We start from the raw sequence: 17,751 nt of genomic DNA on the forward strand, positions 1-17,751 counted from the left end.
AAATCAGCCTGGATGTAATATAACAGTCTCCATTCACATCGGCCACACTCTGCAGAGAGAAGAGCACTTTATTCACCGCCTTTGGATGACGATTGGGTGGTGGTACATTTCAATATTATTTGAAACAGAACTGAAGGAGATGTATTGTGCTGTGTGAATCAGAGCTGCTGGTTTCTAAGAGTTGTGAAATGAATTCAATTTTCAGTGAACAAAAGCTGCATTTAGTGGCATTTTCAAAAGAACAATGAACAGGCTGTTGATACTTGGACATATGGTATGAATCAGCTGGAGTTGGGGCCAATCTATTCTCTTTGTGCTACAGTCAGCAATGTATTTTATGGTATAATGCTTTCTCTGACACATACTGAAGGAGCCTCTCTCGCACTCTTACGCTGGCTGGGAGGTTTTCTTCCTTTAGCTGTGAGAGACGTTTGTTTCGGACTGAAATGATGAATCAGCAGCATGGGGCTCTTACTAAAGAGAAAGTTCCTGCAATTAACTGGACATTAGTTTACAGTCATGTCTTTACAACCTCTGAACTCCTGTCACAGCTTACATTTTGACTTCACATAGGGCTGGGCGATATATCGAGATTTTAATATATATCGATATATTTTCAAACGCGATATGGTACGAGACAATATCGTTTATATCGATTTAAAAAAAAAAAAAATAATAATAATTTTTTAATGATTTTGATATAGCTTATTTTGTGACAAATTGACTTGAATGTTTTATTTGAGATTTGCACAAATGTTTTGTTATTTGCACAACTGTCAACCTCAGTGGAAAAGTCTGCCTGTTACTGTCTACATTGTATTCATTGCACAGTGTATTTTAATTGAATTGTTATGCAGGAAAGGGATATTTGTTGTATTTTATTCAAGAAGCATTTTTATTCTATATATGCAGGCAGTTTATTTTTATTTCATTTGTTTTATACATTTTGATATTGTGCAGACCTCTGTTAATAAAGGTACCTGTGTGACATTTGGCACGAGGCTTTGTATTAAAACTGACTGTTTTTTTAAGGGTTTGCCTCAGAAAAAAATGAAGCTAACAGAGATGCTATGCTATAATGCTTTGGGGGAAACCCCAATTATGGCACAGAAAAAATATTGAGATATATATCGAGTATCGCCATTCAGCTAGAAAATATCGAGATATGACTTTTGGTCCATATCGCCCAGACCTAACTTCACAACAAGTGAAAGTAAAAACTCTGTTGCGTCACAGTCCAAGATCAAGGTAAAATGATCAAACTTCCCCATCTCCATCTCCATCCATGTAAAAGTGCTGCATGAGCTGCACCTCGAAAGTGAATAGAACGGTTTGCAGAAATACTATTTTGCACTGGTCTGTTATGTTAGAGAGGGAACTGAGCTAAATGGCAAGACTTTGTTTATCAGTCTATGTTCCTACCTTTACCAGTGGTCATTAACTGTCGGTGGTGGTCAAATTGGTTTCCTCTGCAGGGTGTCTGGAGTCTCCTCCCTCAGAGATGGGGTAAGAAGTTCAGTTATCCTGGAAATACTGTGAGTAGAGCTGCTGCTCCTCCATACCGAGAGCAGCCAGTTGAAGTAGTTCAAGGATTTCATGAGGATAACTCCTGGATCCTGGACCCGGATAAGTGGAAGTTAATGGATAAAAAATCAGGAACAATGATTAATTAGAGCAATAATGACCAAAATTGATGCCTATTCTCAAGATTATAGTGAAGTTAGTCTACCCACCACTAGGGCTGGGCAATATGGACCAAAAGTCATATCTCGATATTTTCTAGCTGAATGGCGATACTCGATATATATCGATATTTTTTCTGTGCCATAATTGGGGTTTCCCCCAAAGCATTAAAGCATAGCATCTCTGTTAGCTTCATTTTTTCTGAGGCAAACCCTTAAAAAAACAATCAGTTTTAATACAAAGCCTCGTGCCAAATGTCACACAGGTACCTTTGTTAACAGAGGTCTGCACAATATCAAAATGTATAAAACAAATGAAATAAAAATAAACTGCCTGCATATATAGAATAAAAATGCTTCTTGAATAAAATAAAACAAATATCCCTTTCCTGCATAACAATTAAATTAAAATACACTGTGGAATTACAGTAACAGGCAGACTTTTCCACTGAGGTTGACAGTTGTGCAAATAACAAAACATTTGTGCAAATCTCAAATAAAACATTCAAGTCAATTTGTCACAAAATAAGCTATATCAAAATCATAAAAAAAAAAAAAAAAATTAATCGATATAAACGATATTGTCTCGTACCATATCGCGTTTGAAAATATATATCGATATATATTAAAATCTCGCCCAGCCCTACCCACCACGCATTTCAAATTTTGAAGGTTAAATACTTTTCGTTTTCATTTCCAGTGCTGAAATGAAACAGATCTCACTTTGTGGATGTCAGACTACACCGATGTCCAACCACCACATATGTTTCATGTTTTTTCGTAGGTGTTGGACAAGCACAAAGCCATGGACAGCATGGTGGAGCTGCTGCAGGTGTACCCAGAGGAGGATGAGGCGTATGGAGATCTGCTGGAGGCCACGACTCAGCTCTACCACTTCCTGCTTCAGCCCTTCAGAGACATCAGGGAACTGGCAACTCTGCGCCGACAGCAGATTAAGGTGATACACACAACCTTTCAGAAACAAAGACCATCTGTCCTCTAGCTTGACTTAAGTAGAGAGTAGAGAGTTCACTGATGCCAGTTTACTGGTACAACCTTGGAGGCTATTTGACCTGTGTCAGTGTCAATCTACAACAGCACGCTCCACCAGCTCTAGGGTTTTTAATATGGTTTGGTTGATGCTCTAAAGGTGCTCCATCGACGAGTCCACTGTGGTGATATTAACATTATTTGCTTAGGGTTTGTGTTGTTGTGGTGATAAAGGCATAGTAAAGAAGAGAGGATCAACATGAGAGGCTTTTTCCTCGCCCAGAGCAGATTAACAACCAGCTTAAGTATTATTACAGCTGTCACTAAACCACTCAGTAATTCTGCAACCTCAGCCTCTGTTTTCTTTTTTAACATTCTTTTTCTACTCTATTTTTAACCTTTCTACATTAGAGGTGTAACAGTTAAATCCAAGTCTACTGTTTCTCTCCTCTTGGACTTTGGTTCAGAATTAAAACGTGTTCAGTTTGGTCAGTAGGCCAGAGTCTGCTTGTTCTGCTCATCTCAGGTTCTTCTGGCATTACTTACACTGTTAAATAGTAAAGCTCATGACATCATGATCAAGTGTGGTTTGGGGGAAAGCGTTTGCAGGAGCTAGCATTTTCCCTCTTAAAGGAACATTGTTGTAGGGTTCAGGTGTGCAAAGTTGCACCTGAACAAACCACAACCATTGTTCTTCAGATGTGACCAAAGTGAAAAATGTTGGTGTAGATTTTCAGCCACCGAAGATCATGTTTATCCTAAACGTTTGAATTTAAGGCACCTGGACTTGTTCGCCTAACCCTAACCCTTGAAGAAGTTTCACTGGGAATTTCAGGCTTAAACGCTGTTAGTGAGTCATTTCTTCTTGTCAGCTGTTGCAAAACGTTGTGTGAATCGCTGACCCAGCCATCACTCTTTTGACCTACTAAGGCCTTAACTGTATGTTGTTTATATGGTTAACATGCTAGATGTTTTGATCACGTGGCCTGGGAGGAGAGTCGAGGCTGGAAGTGCTGGATAGTAGGGGTGTAAATCACAAGTTTTATCACAATGTAACACAGATTAATTGGAAGACCATTTTTAGGTGTGGTGGATTATCAGAAAATCTGAGAATTAAAGAAAAAAGATAACTTTTGGTGCGTCCGAAATGCCATACTAAACAGTATATACTCAAAAAGTATACTTAAGTTCGGCATACTTTAGTAAATATCAGTAGTATGCATTAATTTGGACGTACTACTCAGAGCCACATGGCACTTCCTGCCGTTGGGAGGGGGAGTTGTTACCATGGTAACAACTCCTGTCACAGCAGCAGTAGCAGCACCGCTCCGCTCTTTCCCGTTTATACTTGCCCAAACAAGATGACATTATATAATATTATTATATATGAATATTATAATATTAATATTATATAATAATATTATGATACTTAAGATTATTCTTATGACATATACATATCTGCGCAGCACTTAGCAACCAAACACCGCTGCATTGCATTGTGGGAAGTTTCTGCTTAGCTAGTGTCCATCAATCCACACTAATACATTTCTCTGGAATGAGTATGGATAGAGCTACTATTGTGTACGTACTAGAAATGGGCGATATTTTTCCGTTCACGATATACCGTCAAAACAATTCCCCACGGTAAGAATTTATCATCTTGTAGTAAAAACGATAAATTCCCGTTGATGACGTTTTTGTGTAAAACTGATTTATGGTTCTGCGTTAAATCCACACACAACGTACGTGAAAGAAAGAAAGAAAGAAAGAAAGAAAGAAAGAAAGAAAGAAAGAAAGAAAGAAAGAAAGAAAGAAAGAAAAGAAAGAAAGAAAGAAAGAGAGAAAGAAAGAAAGAAAGATTCCCGTGATGACGTTTTTTGTGTAACAAGCATGGCGGATCTGAGTCATTCCAGTTTTGCAGTACAGGTGGACTCATTTAATTGGTTTTTATCAATTCAATTTAATTGGTGTAGTTTAGTAGTATTTAGTATTCTTTTAGAGCAGTGATTTGGGGGCTCCAAAGACTGAATGTGGTGATAGATTTATAGTTACAAAGGTGGAGTTGAATTGTTTTTTTTATTGTCTTTTTTATCGTTATCGGGATAAATCCCAGAAATTATCGTGATACATTTTTTAGTCCATACCGCCTATCCCTAGTACGTACTAATGTTTCGGATGCACTAAAATCTCACATACTGTTGTGGCATACTCATTAGGGTGGATGCAATTTTGGACGCAGCCTATGAAAAAGAGGAAGAAAAGCAAACTGCAGTAGTGGAATAAGCATGAAAGCAGCTGAGATAGTTGCTATTGTCATACACAGAGATGGCAGCAATGAATGTGAAGACAAGACTCAAACTTTTAGGGCACGTCATGAGGCTTTAATGTCGTCTCCCGCCTGCAACATACACAGTCGGCCCTGACTCAACACCACGCCCTACCCAGCAGTGTTTCAGGCCCACGCTGGGCCACGTTGAAGCACCTGACCTGAGGCAATAAACTGTCCTGGAGGTGGGCGAGGCCACTCCTGGTGAGAAGATGAACCAAGGGTAGGGATGGGCGGTATGGACTAAAAGATTTATCACGATAATTTCTGGCATTTATCCCGATAACGATAAAAATGACGATAAAAAAAATACCAATTCAACTCCACCTTTGTAACTATAAATCTATCACCACATTCAGTCTTTGGAGCCCCCAAAACACTGCTCTAACAGAATACTAAATGCTACACCAATTAAATTGAATTGATAAAATTTCTTTCTTTCTTTCTTTCTTTCTTTCTTTCTTTCTTTCTTTCTTTCTTTCTTTCTTTCTTTCTTTCTTTCTTTCTTTCTTTCTTTCTTTCTTTCTTTCTTTCTTTCTTTCTTTCTTTCTTTCTTTCTTTCTTTCTTTCTTTCTTTCTTTCTTTCTTTCTTTCTTTCTTTCTTTCTTTCTTTCTTTCTTTCTTCTTCCTTCCTTCCTTCCCTCACACGAACATTGTGCGTGGATTTAACACAGAACCATAAATCAGCTTTACACAAAAAATGTCATTAACGGGAATTTATCGTTTTTACCATGAGATGACAAATTCTTACCGTGGGGAATTTTTTTGACGGTATATTGTGAACGGTAAAATATCGCCCATTCCTAACCAAGGGTCCCTAAAACTACCCCAGACCAATGTTGACAGAAACCTGATATATACTCTGATCACTTTGCTTTCATTAAGTCAGCTGAAAACTTGTTTTCATCTGAAGATACATATATCTGATTATAAGACCCGGCAGGGACCAGATGATGATTTATAGCCCGTTTCAAGTCCAGTCCACCAGGTCAGGCGATGAGGGACGGACGGTAAGGACGGTGTGTGCCAGCAGCAGAAATATCTGGGAAATCACAAAAGCAGAACTTGACAATCATGTAAATTTTCTGGCCTTTAATGTTCAGTTGATGAGCATTAAGTGTTTATGTCTCTGTCATTCTCATCCTGTCAAGGATCATAGTCACCCACTGCTGTGAGGACTCTCTAAACTACATTCCTCACACAGCATGCTCCCGCAGCATGGTGTCACTAACAAACACAGGCAGCTGTGTGTGTGTGGGGGTGTGTTCAGGACTGTGGATTATGATGGTATTTGGTTCTTGGGTGGGTGCTGATCTAAAGAAAGAATTTAACTGATTCACCAAAAATGCAGTGTGTGCAGCAGACGTGTGATTATATATTTGACATCTTTCTTTCTGTCACTAAACCCTTTAAAAAGATGGTGGAAAAAAGTAATATAAAGGTTGTATTTAGCGTATATGTATTTATAGACTTGCATGTTTGCATCCAGCTGCCACAACTGCCCTTACATACACTAAATCCTGGATTTCTCTCCAGCTTTAAATGATTTAGATGTTTAGAAGGGACCGTCTGCTCTGTTCCTATAAAGTTAAGCCTCAAGTGTATTTTGCTGCTGGACCGCTTGCAAAACGATGTCGATTTAAACACAGCAGATCCAGCAGGAAGTCAGATATGACGATGGTAGGGAATCTGATGGATTTTCAAAATAAAACGCCACCAGTGGGTTCTGACTGGTACTTGGACAATCTGTGGGGGCTGTGGGTTAACAATTGAGAGGGTTTTGCAGACATTTGAACACATACAAGGAGAGGTTGAGTTTGAAAGTAGAAAAACTCATGTTTTGACTTTACTTGTCCTTGTTATATGTATAATTCTGGAGGAAGACATGGTGAGATGAACGTCTTTGAAAGAAGCAGCGTAACGTGTGTTTCCCATCGTGAAGGGCTTTACTTTTGAACCCGGGGAGACCTGAGGTTGAAGCAGAATAACTGGAAAACCCCTGCAGAACCGGACCACAGCAGTTCTGTGCCTTGTGGGACCCGCCGTTAACCATCAAAACATTTTTTCCCAGCATTCAATACTTTAGTTTACTCCTAAAACTTTTTGAGATGTATTTATTAGTCTCAAAAGTTAAGAGGTGCTACTTTTTACCCATTTTTGTATTGCCTCTACTTTAATAGAATAAAATAATAATAATAATTATTCATTTGGTAGGCTCTTTTTGATATAAAAGTGTTGCATGATGTGAAACATTTCTAAATGTCTAATGACTGCATCCCCCAGCACTGAAAGCAGCTTCCACCTGGATCATTCTTAGAGTCAGAGGTTTTCCCACTCCTGCCACACCTGCTCCCCTCAGGGCGATCCAACGGCATAAACACAACCTGTATGATAATGACTCAGTGACGCAGGCGCACAGAGCTGGTTTCTCCCAGACTGATGAGTCGCAGGTCAGGAATTAGCACACAGTGAATTCTTATTTGCATCTAGTTTGCAACCTACTAGGATTCGTTAAAGTCTGGGGGATGGAAGACGAGTGCAGACACATCTTTCATGCTTCTTGCTAGATTTGAGCTTATTCTTACCTCTCTGTAAATACACTACACTAGGGATGGGCGGTATGGACAAAAAAATTTATCACGATAATTTCTGGCATTTATCCCAATAACGATAAAAAAAATACCAATACAAAAAGTGTTATCAACGGGAATCTTTCTTTCTTTCCTTCTTTCTTTCTTTCTGGCATTTGTCCCAAAAACGATAGTCGTTTCTTTCTTTCTTTCTTTCTTTCTTTCTTTCTTTCTTTCTTTCTTTCTTTCTTTCTTTCTTTCTTTCTTTCTTTCTTTCTTTCTTTCTTTCTTTCTTTCTTTCTTTCTTTTTTTCTTTCTTTCTTTCTTTCTTTCTTTCTTCTTTCTTTCTTTCTTTCTTTCTTTCATTCTTTCTTTCTTTCTTTCTTTCTTTCTTTCTTTCTTTCTGGCATTTATCCAAATAACGATAGTCGTTTCTTTCGTTTCTTTCTTTCTTTCTTTCTTTCTTTCTTTCTTTCTTTCTTTCTTTCTTTCTTTCTGGCATTTATCCAAATAACGATAGTCGTTTCTTTCTTTCTTTCTTTCTTTCTTTCTTTCTTTCTTTCTTTCTTTCTTTCTTTCTTTCTTTCTTTCTTTCTTTCTTTCTTTCTTTCTTTCTTTCTTTCTTTCTTTCTTTCTGGCATTTATCCCAATAACGATAGTCGTTTCTTTCTTTCTTTCTTTCTTTCTTTCTTTCTTTCTTTCTTTCTTTCTTTCTTTCTTTCTTTCTTTCTTTCTTTCTTTCTTTCTGGCATTTATCCAAATAACGATAGTCGTTTCTTTCTTTCTTTCTTTCTTTCTTTCTTTCTTTCTTTCTTTCTTTCTTTCTTTCTTTCTTTCTTTCTTTCTTTCTTTCTTTCTTTCTTTCTTTCTTTCTTTCTTTCTCATTTCCTCAATTTATCGTTTTTACCGTGAGATGGCAAATTCTTACCGTGGGGAATTTTATTGACGGTTTATCGTGAACGGTAAAATATAACCCATCCCTACACTACACAGGTAACATGAATTAGATAGTGTTTCATACCCATCCATTCATCTATCCATCAATTTATCCATCCATCTGTTCATTGCCACGTGATGGATTGGCGATCTGTCCAGAGACCCCGTCCAGAGAGTACCCTAGCCTTATGAGAGCCGGGACGGGCTCCAGCAGTGACTATAGATACAAGATACCAGGCCAAGAAGTATTGATCATTTCCACAACATATTAGATGTAGCATAATACTTGCAGGCAAGGAATTAAAAGGTGAAAATGTTTGACTTTTGTTATCAAAAATACTTTACTCTTTATAGTTTCAGCTTTTAGTTTGTCAGTAAGGTAATTTCTTTCTTTTTTTTCAGTAAGTATTTTCAGATTTAATTCTTCATGTTCTGTTTTAGCCATCTTATCTTATCCATATCTTGCGTTGCATTGTGGGACGAATCTGTTTAATGTCGGGGTGATGAAGTGTGGGTGTCATGTTGCCTGAAAGGTTGGAGTGCAGCCATGAATTAAAAATGTGGCTTCACTCTAACATGTTGTACCACAGTGAGCTCCAGTTACTGTTGCACATGGACCGCATCGTTACATGGCAACGGTTGCCAGGGTGTTTCCTTGTACACCTGCTGAGTTTACCTCCATCAGACAGGCAAATGGTACACAAATTTATATTAATGCTGCAGGGTATAATATGCAAATAAAGCACTTGCGTGACCTGGTTTGATGCCGTTTGTGGATCTGAGCCGTCATTTGTGTTTGATCAAGTCATCAAGTATTACAGATGTAAATGACTGTTTTAAATTGATTTAGGGTGGCTTTCCAAGACCTGATGTGCAATATTGCCATAAAAATACTGGAAATATAAAATACTCTTTATAAAAGTTAGCCATTTTATTTATACTAGTTTAGTTTATTTTTTTTTATTTAGCACATAACATAAAAAAAAAAAGAACATTACACAAGTAAGTTCAGTTAAAAGAAACTGTGCAGGGAGGAGCGAGCAAGCCAGTAGGCTTATGAGGAGCCCCCACCTAATAACATTTAACAAAATCCTTATGAGGATATAAAATCATAAAAATAAAAATAAATCATAAAAATTGCATGTAGAACATGAATGAAAATAAAATAATAAAAAAAAAATAATAAAAAAAGATAAAGAAAAAAAATTACTGTACACATGATCATGAAAATATGAGTATTAAGCTGAACAAATGGCAACACAGAATATGAAGTGCAAAAGAACATTAAGAGCTTTCTTGACTACATTTTTTAATTAAATGCTCTCTTGAGCGACTTTTGAACATGGATAGGGACCTACAATGTTTTGCAATATGGTACCAACTATTCCAGACTTTGACTCCTCTAAATCTAAACAAAAATTGGCTTCTTGATTCCAGACATTTAGGCGGATGGTGTTAGACTAGATGATGTGTCAATTGTTTACAACTGAGCAACTCAATATTTTTTAAGTATTAGGGATCTTGTCAGAGTTTAAATAAAATGGATTAGCCTGCTCTCTTGAAAGTGCCTGATAAACCTCTCCCGGTGTCTCGCACTGCATCATCGCTAAAAAAAAAAAGACTTGAACTTTTCTTTTTCTTTGTCTTTTTCTTTTATCCAAAGGGGATAAGAGCAGCATGGCGGTATGAGTCGCAGCTCTTCGTCAAAGGAACTAGTGTCGCCTCTATTTTTAGAATTTGGCACATCTTTGTTAAATCAGCAGAAGCTTATTGTCCGGAGGTGTTAGGAGACTGTACTGTTGCCCCCAGTGTTACTTACAGTTGCCCCGAGCTATGATTATAACTGGGATGATTATTAAAGAGTTGTGGTGTTAAAGGCTCAGAAATGAGATGTAGAATTACAGCGAGAGAATGAACTGTATGATTATGAGGTTTGGTGACTCAGTGACGTTTACATTTTGTTGAAATGAAGCAGGTGTCAGCTCAGACTTCACCAGATGACTGAATGGTAATGTTTAAAGTGGAGTATGTAATCATAATCGTATAATCTGTCCTTACCAGGTCTTAATTTAGCTGCAGAGAACCCCACATACGAAACAAAAAAAATATATTACAGTCTTTTTAACTTAAGCGAAATAAGCAGCTTTACTGTTTCTACAGGAATTGTGCTGGTAAGTAACAGCAGATGCTGCTAATCAAAGGTTTGATCAGTTTTCTGACCCGGAGCGTTCAGGTGTCTGTTAACAGACATCAACAAATAATATGGAGACAGATGTTACTGTTGTAACGACGTGTTCAAAAAGAACTTTCCGGTCAGATAAAATGAATTCCTACTAGGTTTTATGCTTTTAGAAGAGTATCTGGGAACTGGGAAGGAAGAGAAAGAATCCGGAAGAGAAAAGTACTTTTTATGGGTGGGAATGAAAGTAAAACCAGTCATTGGTTTCAAGCCTTCGTAAGAAACTGTGTCAAATATAATATTTTAAAGCCTTTTTGATTAACTTATTCCATTATTTCAAACCCTGGTTTCCAATTTGATTCAAGTAATTATTCAGTCCTATCTAGAAAGCATGTTGGCATCAGATCTGAAAAGGTCCTTTATGAGGCTGCACTTCATGCACGTCAAATGAATCAACTTGAATGAACTGGCAGCCTTCACAGACATGTGGAACAGGAGTACGTTTTGTAGTTTTATTGAAAAATGCAATAATCCTCGCTGTTGGAAGAACCTTTCAACGTTCTTGAGATGAAGACACATTTTTTACAGTTTTTTGGAGCCTGTCTGCTTTGCATAAAACCAGTTTAACGGCCTCATAATCGAGAATCAACTTGACAACTTGACTGGGCTTCAGTTTGATTTGTCGTTGAGGTCAACAGGGACAAAGTGACGAACACAAGCAGAAACATGCATACAGATGAGGCAGCAGATGTTTTTAGATGTCGCTGTCACCAGGTCTGAATGATTTCTCAAGGACAGGATTTGATGCTCTGTACTGTAGGTGTATGGAGGATTTTTTGTGCCAAAATTAAATAAATAAATACATCATTAATTAATTAAATTGGGAATGAAATATATCATTAATTAATTAAATGTGTCATTAATTAATTAAAATTAGAATTAAATATGTCATTAATTAATTCAAATACAATTCATTTTAAGTAAAAATATATATTTATTGTTTCAGCATTTAATTAATTAATGACACATTTAATTAATGATTTCGTGTTGCGTGTGAATCATGAAATGTAAAACTGCATTTAATTAATTAATGACACATTTAATTAATGATTTCGTGTTGCGTGTGAATCATGAAATGTAAAAAATGGTGAAATAAAACTGGAGCTTTTTAACAAGTCACATCAGCTCCATGTTCAGATGCAGGAATGAATCCTTCAAATAAAAGAGACTGTACCTTAATTAAATGCTGAAATAATAAATATATATTTTTACTTAAAATGAATTGTATTTTAATTAATTAATGACATATTTCATTCTAATTTTAATTAATTAATGACACATTTAATTAATTAATTATATATTTCAATCGCATTTTAATTAATTAATGATGTATTTATTTATTTAATTTTGGCACAAAAAATCCTCCATATAGGTGTTGCTTGTCCAGATGAGAAACCACTTGCTCTCTGATCAAGGACACTTGAACAATGAGATAATGACTTGAATGACTGAAGTTTAATTTGGTTTCTGTCATTCCTATGAAGACTTTATTTCACTGGTCTCTGATGTAATCTCCCCTCCCCATTCACTCCCAGTTTAACCCCAAAAAACCCCTCCCTGTGCCTGTGCCTCACGTGCAGACGCACTCACAAAAGGGCGAGCGAGCGAGTGTGCTGCTCACCATAAATGAGTGCCCTTTGAGGTTTGTTGGTGATTACTATAGTGGTGTTTAGTTTGGAGCCCCTACACACATCTGTTTTGCATTGACATATTACTATCCAGTTGCACACGGTGCGAGGCCCTGGTGAGGAGTTTACTTTATAATCCGTGTACATTTTGTTCCATATACTCTCCTTGTGGAGGGGGTTGTATTCCTCAGCCAAGACCCGGGACGGGACTTCACGTGGCACTGGTTTCCTCTGATCTCACTTTCTTCACATGGCCTGACACGAGTTGGTTCAAAACTACCTATGTGTGAATCAATCTTTAAAATCCTTAGTGTCCTTGAGGTTATTTTTTAAATCATTCTTTATACGTGTTGTGGCACCAGTCCATAAGGAGGTCACTGGGTCGGTATCATCAAATCTTAACACTGACATGGCTCACTGTCGCTGCCCTCTGCTGGAGGTTACTGGTACTACTACAGCAGTGTGGTTGGTTTTTACTGGGAGCTGCTGAAGATGGTGGGTGAAAGGAGATGCACCATGCAGGGAAAGGAGCAGCTGCATGTTGGTGTTCTTCAAATACCAGGAAATTGGCTCAAAGACGCAAATAAACATGATTTCCCTGACTTCTAAAGGTCAAAGGTGTGTATGCAGTTTTCAGAGTTGGACAGAGTACTCGACCCCAGTACTTGAGTAAGAGTACAAATACTACTGGTCAACATTTACTCCGTTACAAGTAAAAGTAGCTCAGTCAAAATATTACTCGAGTAAGAGTAGAAAAGTACTTGCATTTAAAGATACTTAAGTATCCAAAAGTAAATGCTTTTAAATTTACTTTAAGTAAAAGTAAGAGTAAATTTCTTATTTTCCACATCAGTAAATTACTATATTTTTTCTAAATTAATTTAAGGATCTTTTAACTCTTGTTTCTGAGAATTAACTCTTTGAAACCAGCTGCACTGATGTGCTGCTTTTAGAACCACAATGTTATATAAAACCTGCAGAAACACCAAAAACAAATCAAATGAATGGGATCATAAGAGGACAGCAGAGGATGCAGAGTTTATTAACAATCATGAACTGAAACCAAATGAACCTGCACCATCTAACTAAGTCTGGGGGAGGCTTGACGTATTTCCGCTTTACGTACATCCCAGTGGAGAGCGTGCACTGTGATAGGTCTCCTCCTTTGACAAAAACAGCTTGTGTCCAATAGGATTTTAGGGAAGAAGAAAAAAAGAGCAGACCTGAAAGTAACGAGTACTTTTCAGCCTTCCTAGAAATGTACTCGAGTAAAAGGAAAAATATTTGTCTTGGAAATGTATTTAAGTAAGAGTAGTAAGTACCAAAGAAATCTAATACTCAAGTAAAGTACAAATCCTCTGGATATGTACTTAAGTACAGTACTCAAGTAAATTTACTCCGTTACTGTCCACCACTGACAATTGGTTAAGCAATAAATCAAAGTTTTTGTAAAACAGTCGTACCAGAAGATGACTTTCTGCTTCTGAAAGCAGTAATGGCATCGGCAGATCGTTCCTCTGGCTGCAACGAGCATGTCAACCCGGTGGTAGTGAGGACTTTGAGAGGCCCTCACCGTCTCCCCATGGTCTGATGTTACACTCATGTTGGACCTGTTTTGATGACCTGCTCTTCCTCCTGTCAGATCTCTCTGGAGACAGAGCGTCTGGGTCCTCGCCGTGTGGAGAGCCTCAGGAAGGAGGATGAGGAGTGGCAGAAGAAGGCTCACACCGCCGTGCTTTCCATTCAAGACCTGACCGTCAAGTTCTTTGAAACGACGGCTCGAGCTCAGAAAGGTAAACAAAGCGGTACTTCCCTTCCTCATGGGAAAACTCTGAGCATTGTTTTTGCTTTGAACTTTTAACCCTCGTACTTTATGTTTACTGCGTCAGAAATGGCAAAAGGGATGCTTTTTAAAACAAATAATCCCTCTTGCCCTCCTTTCCACTCATAAACATACTAAAGTTATTTTTATACATTCTCATCGAGTATTTAAATGCTCACAATGTCTCAGCTATGAACTTAAAAGTCTTCATTTATAGAGTCTGAAAACAACAAATAATTTCCATTTGATGTTATGTCAGTGACTTGCAGAGTTGGGTAGTAACGAGTTACATTTACTTGAGTAAGTTTTGGGAAATGTTGTACTTTTAGGAGTAGTTTTGAATCACTATACTTTTTACTTTTACTTGAGTAGATTTGTGAAGAAGAAACTGTTACTCTTACTCCGCTACATTAGGCTACGTTGAGCTGTTACTTTTCTTTTATCCCTTTTATCCGCGTACGCGTCAATCTCATGACATCACTGGGTGATTCTTTGGGAAAAATATTTTGTTTTTGCATGTTTTGTCACATTTACACAGACTCAAACACACACAGAGTTTCTATGAGTTAATGGGCTTGTTCTAGTTCTGCCTGGTTAAAAAAAGAAAAGTACAAAGGCTTGAAATTTTGTGCTACTTGTGCTTAATTTATTTTTTTATTCAGTTATTTTATTATTTATTAAAGTACTTGAATTTACTTTAAGATTATTTTAATTTAAGCTATTTTTTATTAATTTAAATTTATTTTATTATTTTATTGATTTAATTTGCCTGAACATGATTATTTTGTACTTTTGTCTGTTTGAATGGTTGTGTTAAAAAAATAAATCAGATGTTACTCAACAGTTACTCAGTACTTGAGTAGTTTTTTCACCAAGTACTTTTTTACTTTTACTCAAGTAATTATTTGGATGACTACTTTTTACTTCTACTTATGTCATATTATTCTGAAGTAACAGTACTTTTACTTGAGTACAATTTTTGTCTACTAACTCTACCCAGCTCTGGTGACTTGTTGCAGCTCTGATGACCATGTCAACTGTTTGCGTTGCAGCTTTATACGAGCGGATGCGTGCAGACCAGAGGAAGTTTGGAAAGTCGGCATGGGCAGCGGCGGTCGAACGTATGGAGCGGCTGCAATACGCTGCTTCCAAAGAAACTCTGCAACTCATGAGGGCCAAAGAAATCTGCCTGGAGCAGAAGAAACACAGCTTGAAGGAGGAGGTAAAGTGTCACTCTGATGCCAGTCAGGAAAATGAACAGTTGTCGTAAATTCAGACGTTTATCTGGGTGTGTTCCTATAAAGCTGCAGCAACAAGACTCGGGCTTGGAGTTAGAAGAAGGGAAAAAAAAGCAAGATAATGGCTGTTAGTAAAAATGAGCTCATGGCTGCGGCATCCTGTAATGGAGGGAATAACATCCTGGTGAACAACAGTGGAAATGACTCATTACGAATGACTGTCAGGTCAAATGTTTGCTTTTCATGTGAAACCAACATAAAACAGCAGTGATTTTTATCTGAAGAACTAGAACACTGCTACAAGCCCAGTTTCAGTGGGACCCTCCCACACCCAAAACAAATGTAGTCTTTATTTTATTATTTTATTGAAGACACCCAGTCTGGAGCTCAGGCCTGCGAGACGGTGATGTCACTGTGTGGCTGTGGTTTCTAGATGCAGAACCTGAAGGGAGGGGAGGACGCCATGCTGCGTGTGGACCAGCTGGAGGCGCTCTACTACGAGCTGCAGCTGCAGCTGTATGACGTCCAGGCCGAGGTGCTGCTCTGTGAGGAGCTGCTGCTGACGGCGCAGCTGCAGAGTCTGCGCAGGCAGATGATGGGTGAGCATCTCTTCTCACGCGTTTTCTGCGCTCGTGTTTGTGTGGCTCAGTGTGAGTTAGGGCTGGGCGTAGGGTTGCCACCCGTCCCGTAAAATACGGAATTGTCTTTTATTTGAGAAAAAAATGTTGCGTCCCGTATTGAACTAATACGGGACACGATTTGTACCGTATTTTCCTTAACTTTTACACCATATTCTAGTTGAATTATTGAAATAAGTTAACTTTTACACCATATTCTAGTTGAATTATTGAAATAAATTAACTTTTACACCATATTCTAGTTGAATTATTGAAATAAGTTAACTTTTACACCATATTCTAGTTGAATTATTGAAATAAATTAACTTTTACACCATATTCTAGTTGAATTATTGAAATAAATTAACTTTTACACCATATTCTTCACCTGTAGGCTATATTATACATCTGGGCTGATGTGGACATACGTAGCAAAGGAGGCTATTTCAGTTGCTAGTATGGTTGTCTGTCTGTACAGTCATGCAAGTTCAATGCTATTAAAGCACTTTAAACTTTAAATCAAAGCATTTTGTTTTTTCATATAAAATAAACACATTTTTATTCAGTTTAGAAGTTTTGGGGCTTTTTTTTTGGCTCCTGCGCTGCTGAAATCAGGGCGTCCCTTATTTCTATTTCTGAAAGGTGGCAACCCTAGCTGGGCGATATATCGAGATTTTAATATATATCGATATATTTTCAAACGCGATATGGTACGAGACAATATCGTTTATATTGATATAGCTTATTTTGTGACAAATTTTTGTGACAAATTGACTTGAATGTTTTATTTGAGATTTGCACAAATGTTTTGTTATTTGCACAACTGTCAACCTCCGTGGAAAAGTCTGCCTGTTACTGTCTACATTGTATTAATTGCAGAGTGTATTTTAGTTTAATTGTTATGCAAGAAAGGGATATTTGTTTTTTATTCAAGAAGCATTTTTATTCCATATATGCAGGCAGTTTATTTTTATTTCATTTGTTTTATACATTTTTATATTGTGCAGACCTCTGTTAACAAAGGTACCTGTGTGACATTTGGCACGAGGCTTTGTATTAAAACTGACTGTTTTTTTAAGGGTTTTCCTCAGAAAAAAATGAAGCTAACAGAGATGCTATGCTATAATGCTTTGGGGGAAACCCCAATTATGGCACAGAAAAAATATCGATATATATCGAGTATCGCCATTTAGCTAGAAAATATCGAGATATGACTTTTGATCCATATCGCCCAGCCCTAGTGTGAGTCACAGATTAAGTTTTCCTGGGAGCTCGTTCAGGCAGGTAATCTTGAGCAGCATTTTTTGCTCACCTTTACCTGTTTGTTCTGATTGCCAACTCATCCATAGATTTACTTCAGGAGTAAGAGGTACTCGTCTCTCATGTGCTTCTGATGTCCCGCTGCTGCTCTTTAAAAGCCTAAGCCGTTCATCCTTTACACAAATATGTGTCGCAGCAGGAGGGAGGATAGATTTATTTTAAAATATGCAGATTACCCTGTTGTTGTCAGTTTGCTGAAGGACAATGAAATGTGTCATGGTCACATCATTCGTTAACCATGACAGGTTTCATTCAATCAGCAGGTTTCACGGGCTGATGGATTTTAGAAAAAAAACCTTAGCACAAGAACTGATAACTATAAAAGGTTGGATCGTTGAATGTGTTGATAAGTACAAATATCTTGGTACAGTTGGTAACAATAA

The 17,751-nt window shown here is 37.5% G+C and overlaps 1 protein-coding gene across 1 annotated transcript in view; it reads left to right on the forward strand.

The window, feature by feature from the left end:
• jmy (junction mediating and regulatory protein, p53 cofactor) overlaps positions 1-17,751 on the forward strand; it is a 45,782-nt gene that overhangs the window by 16,888 nt on the left and 11,143 nt on the right. The window contains exons 2-5 of the mRNA XM_061733915.1: positions 2,467-2,640; positions 14,014-14,164; positions 15,246-15,415; positions 15,865-16,030. Coding sequence (XP_061589899.1) covers positions 2,467-2,640; positions 14,014-14,164; positions 15,246-15,415; positions 15,865-16,030 — 661 coding nt within the window. The remainder of the gene's footprint in view (positions 1-2,466; positions 2,641-14,013; positions 14,165-15,245; positions 15,416-15,864; positions 16,031-17,751) is intronic.

This window comes from Cololabis saira, chromosome 11, assembly GCF_033807715.1.
Source record: "Cololabis saira isolate AMF1-May2022 chromosome 11, fColSai1.1, whole genome shotgun sequence".
Classification (NCBI taxonomy): Eukaryota; Metazoa; Chordata; class Actinopteri; order Beloniformes; family Belonidae; genus Cololabis; species Cololabis saira.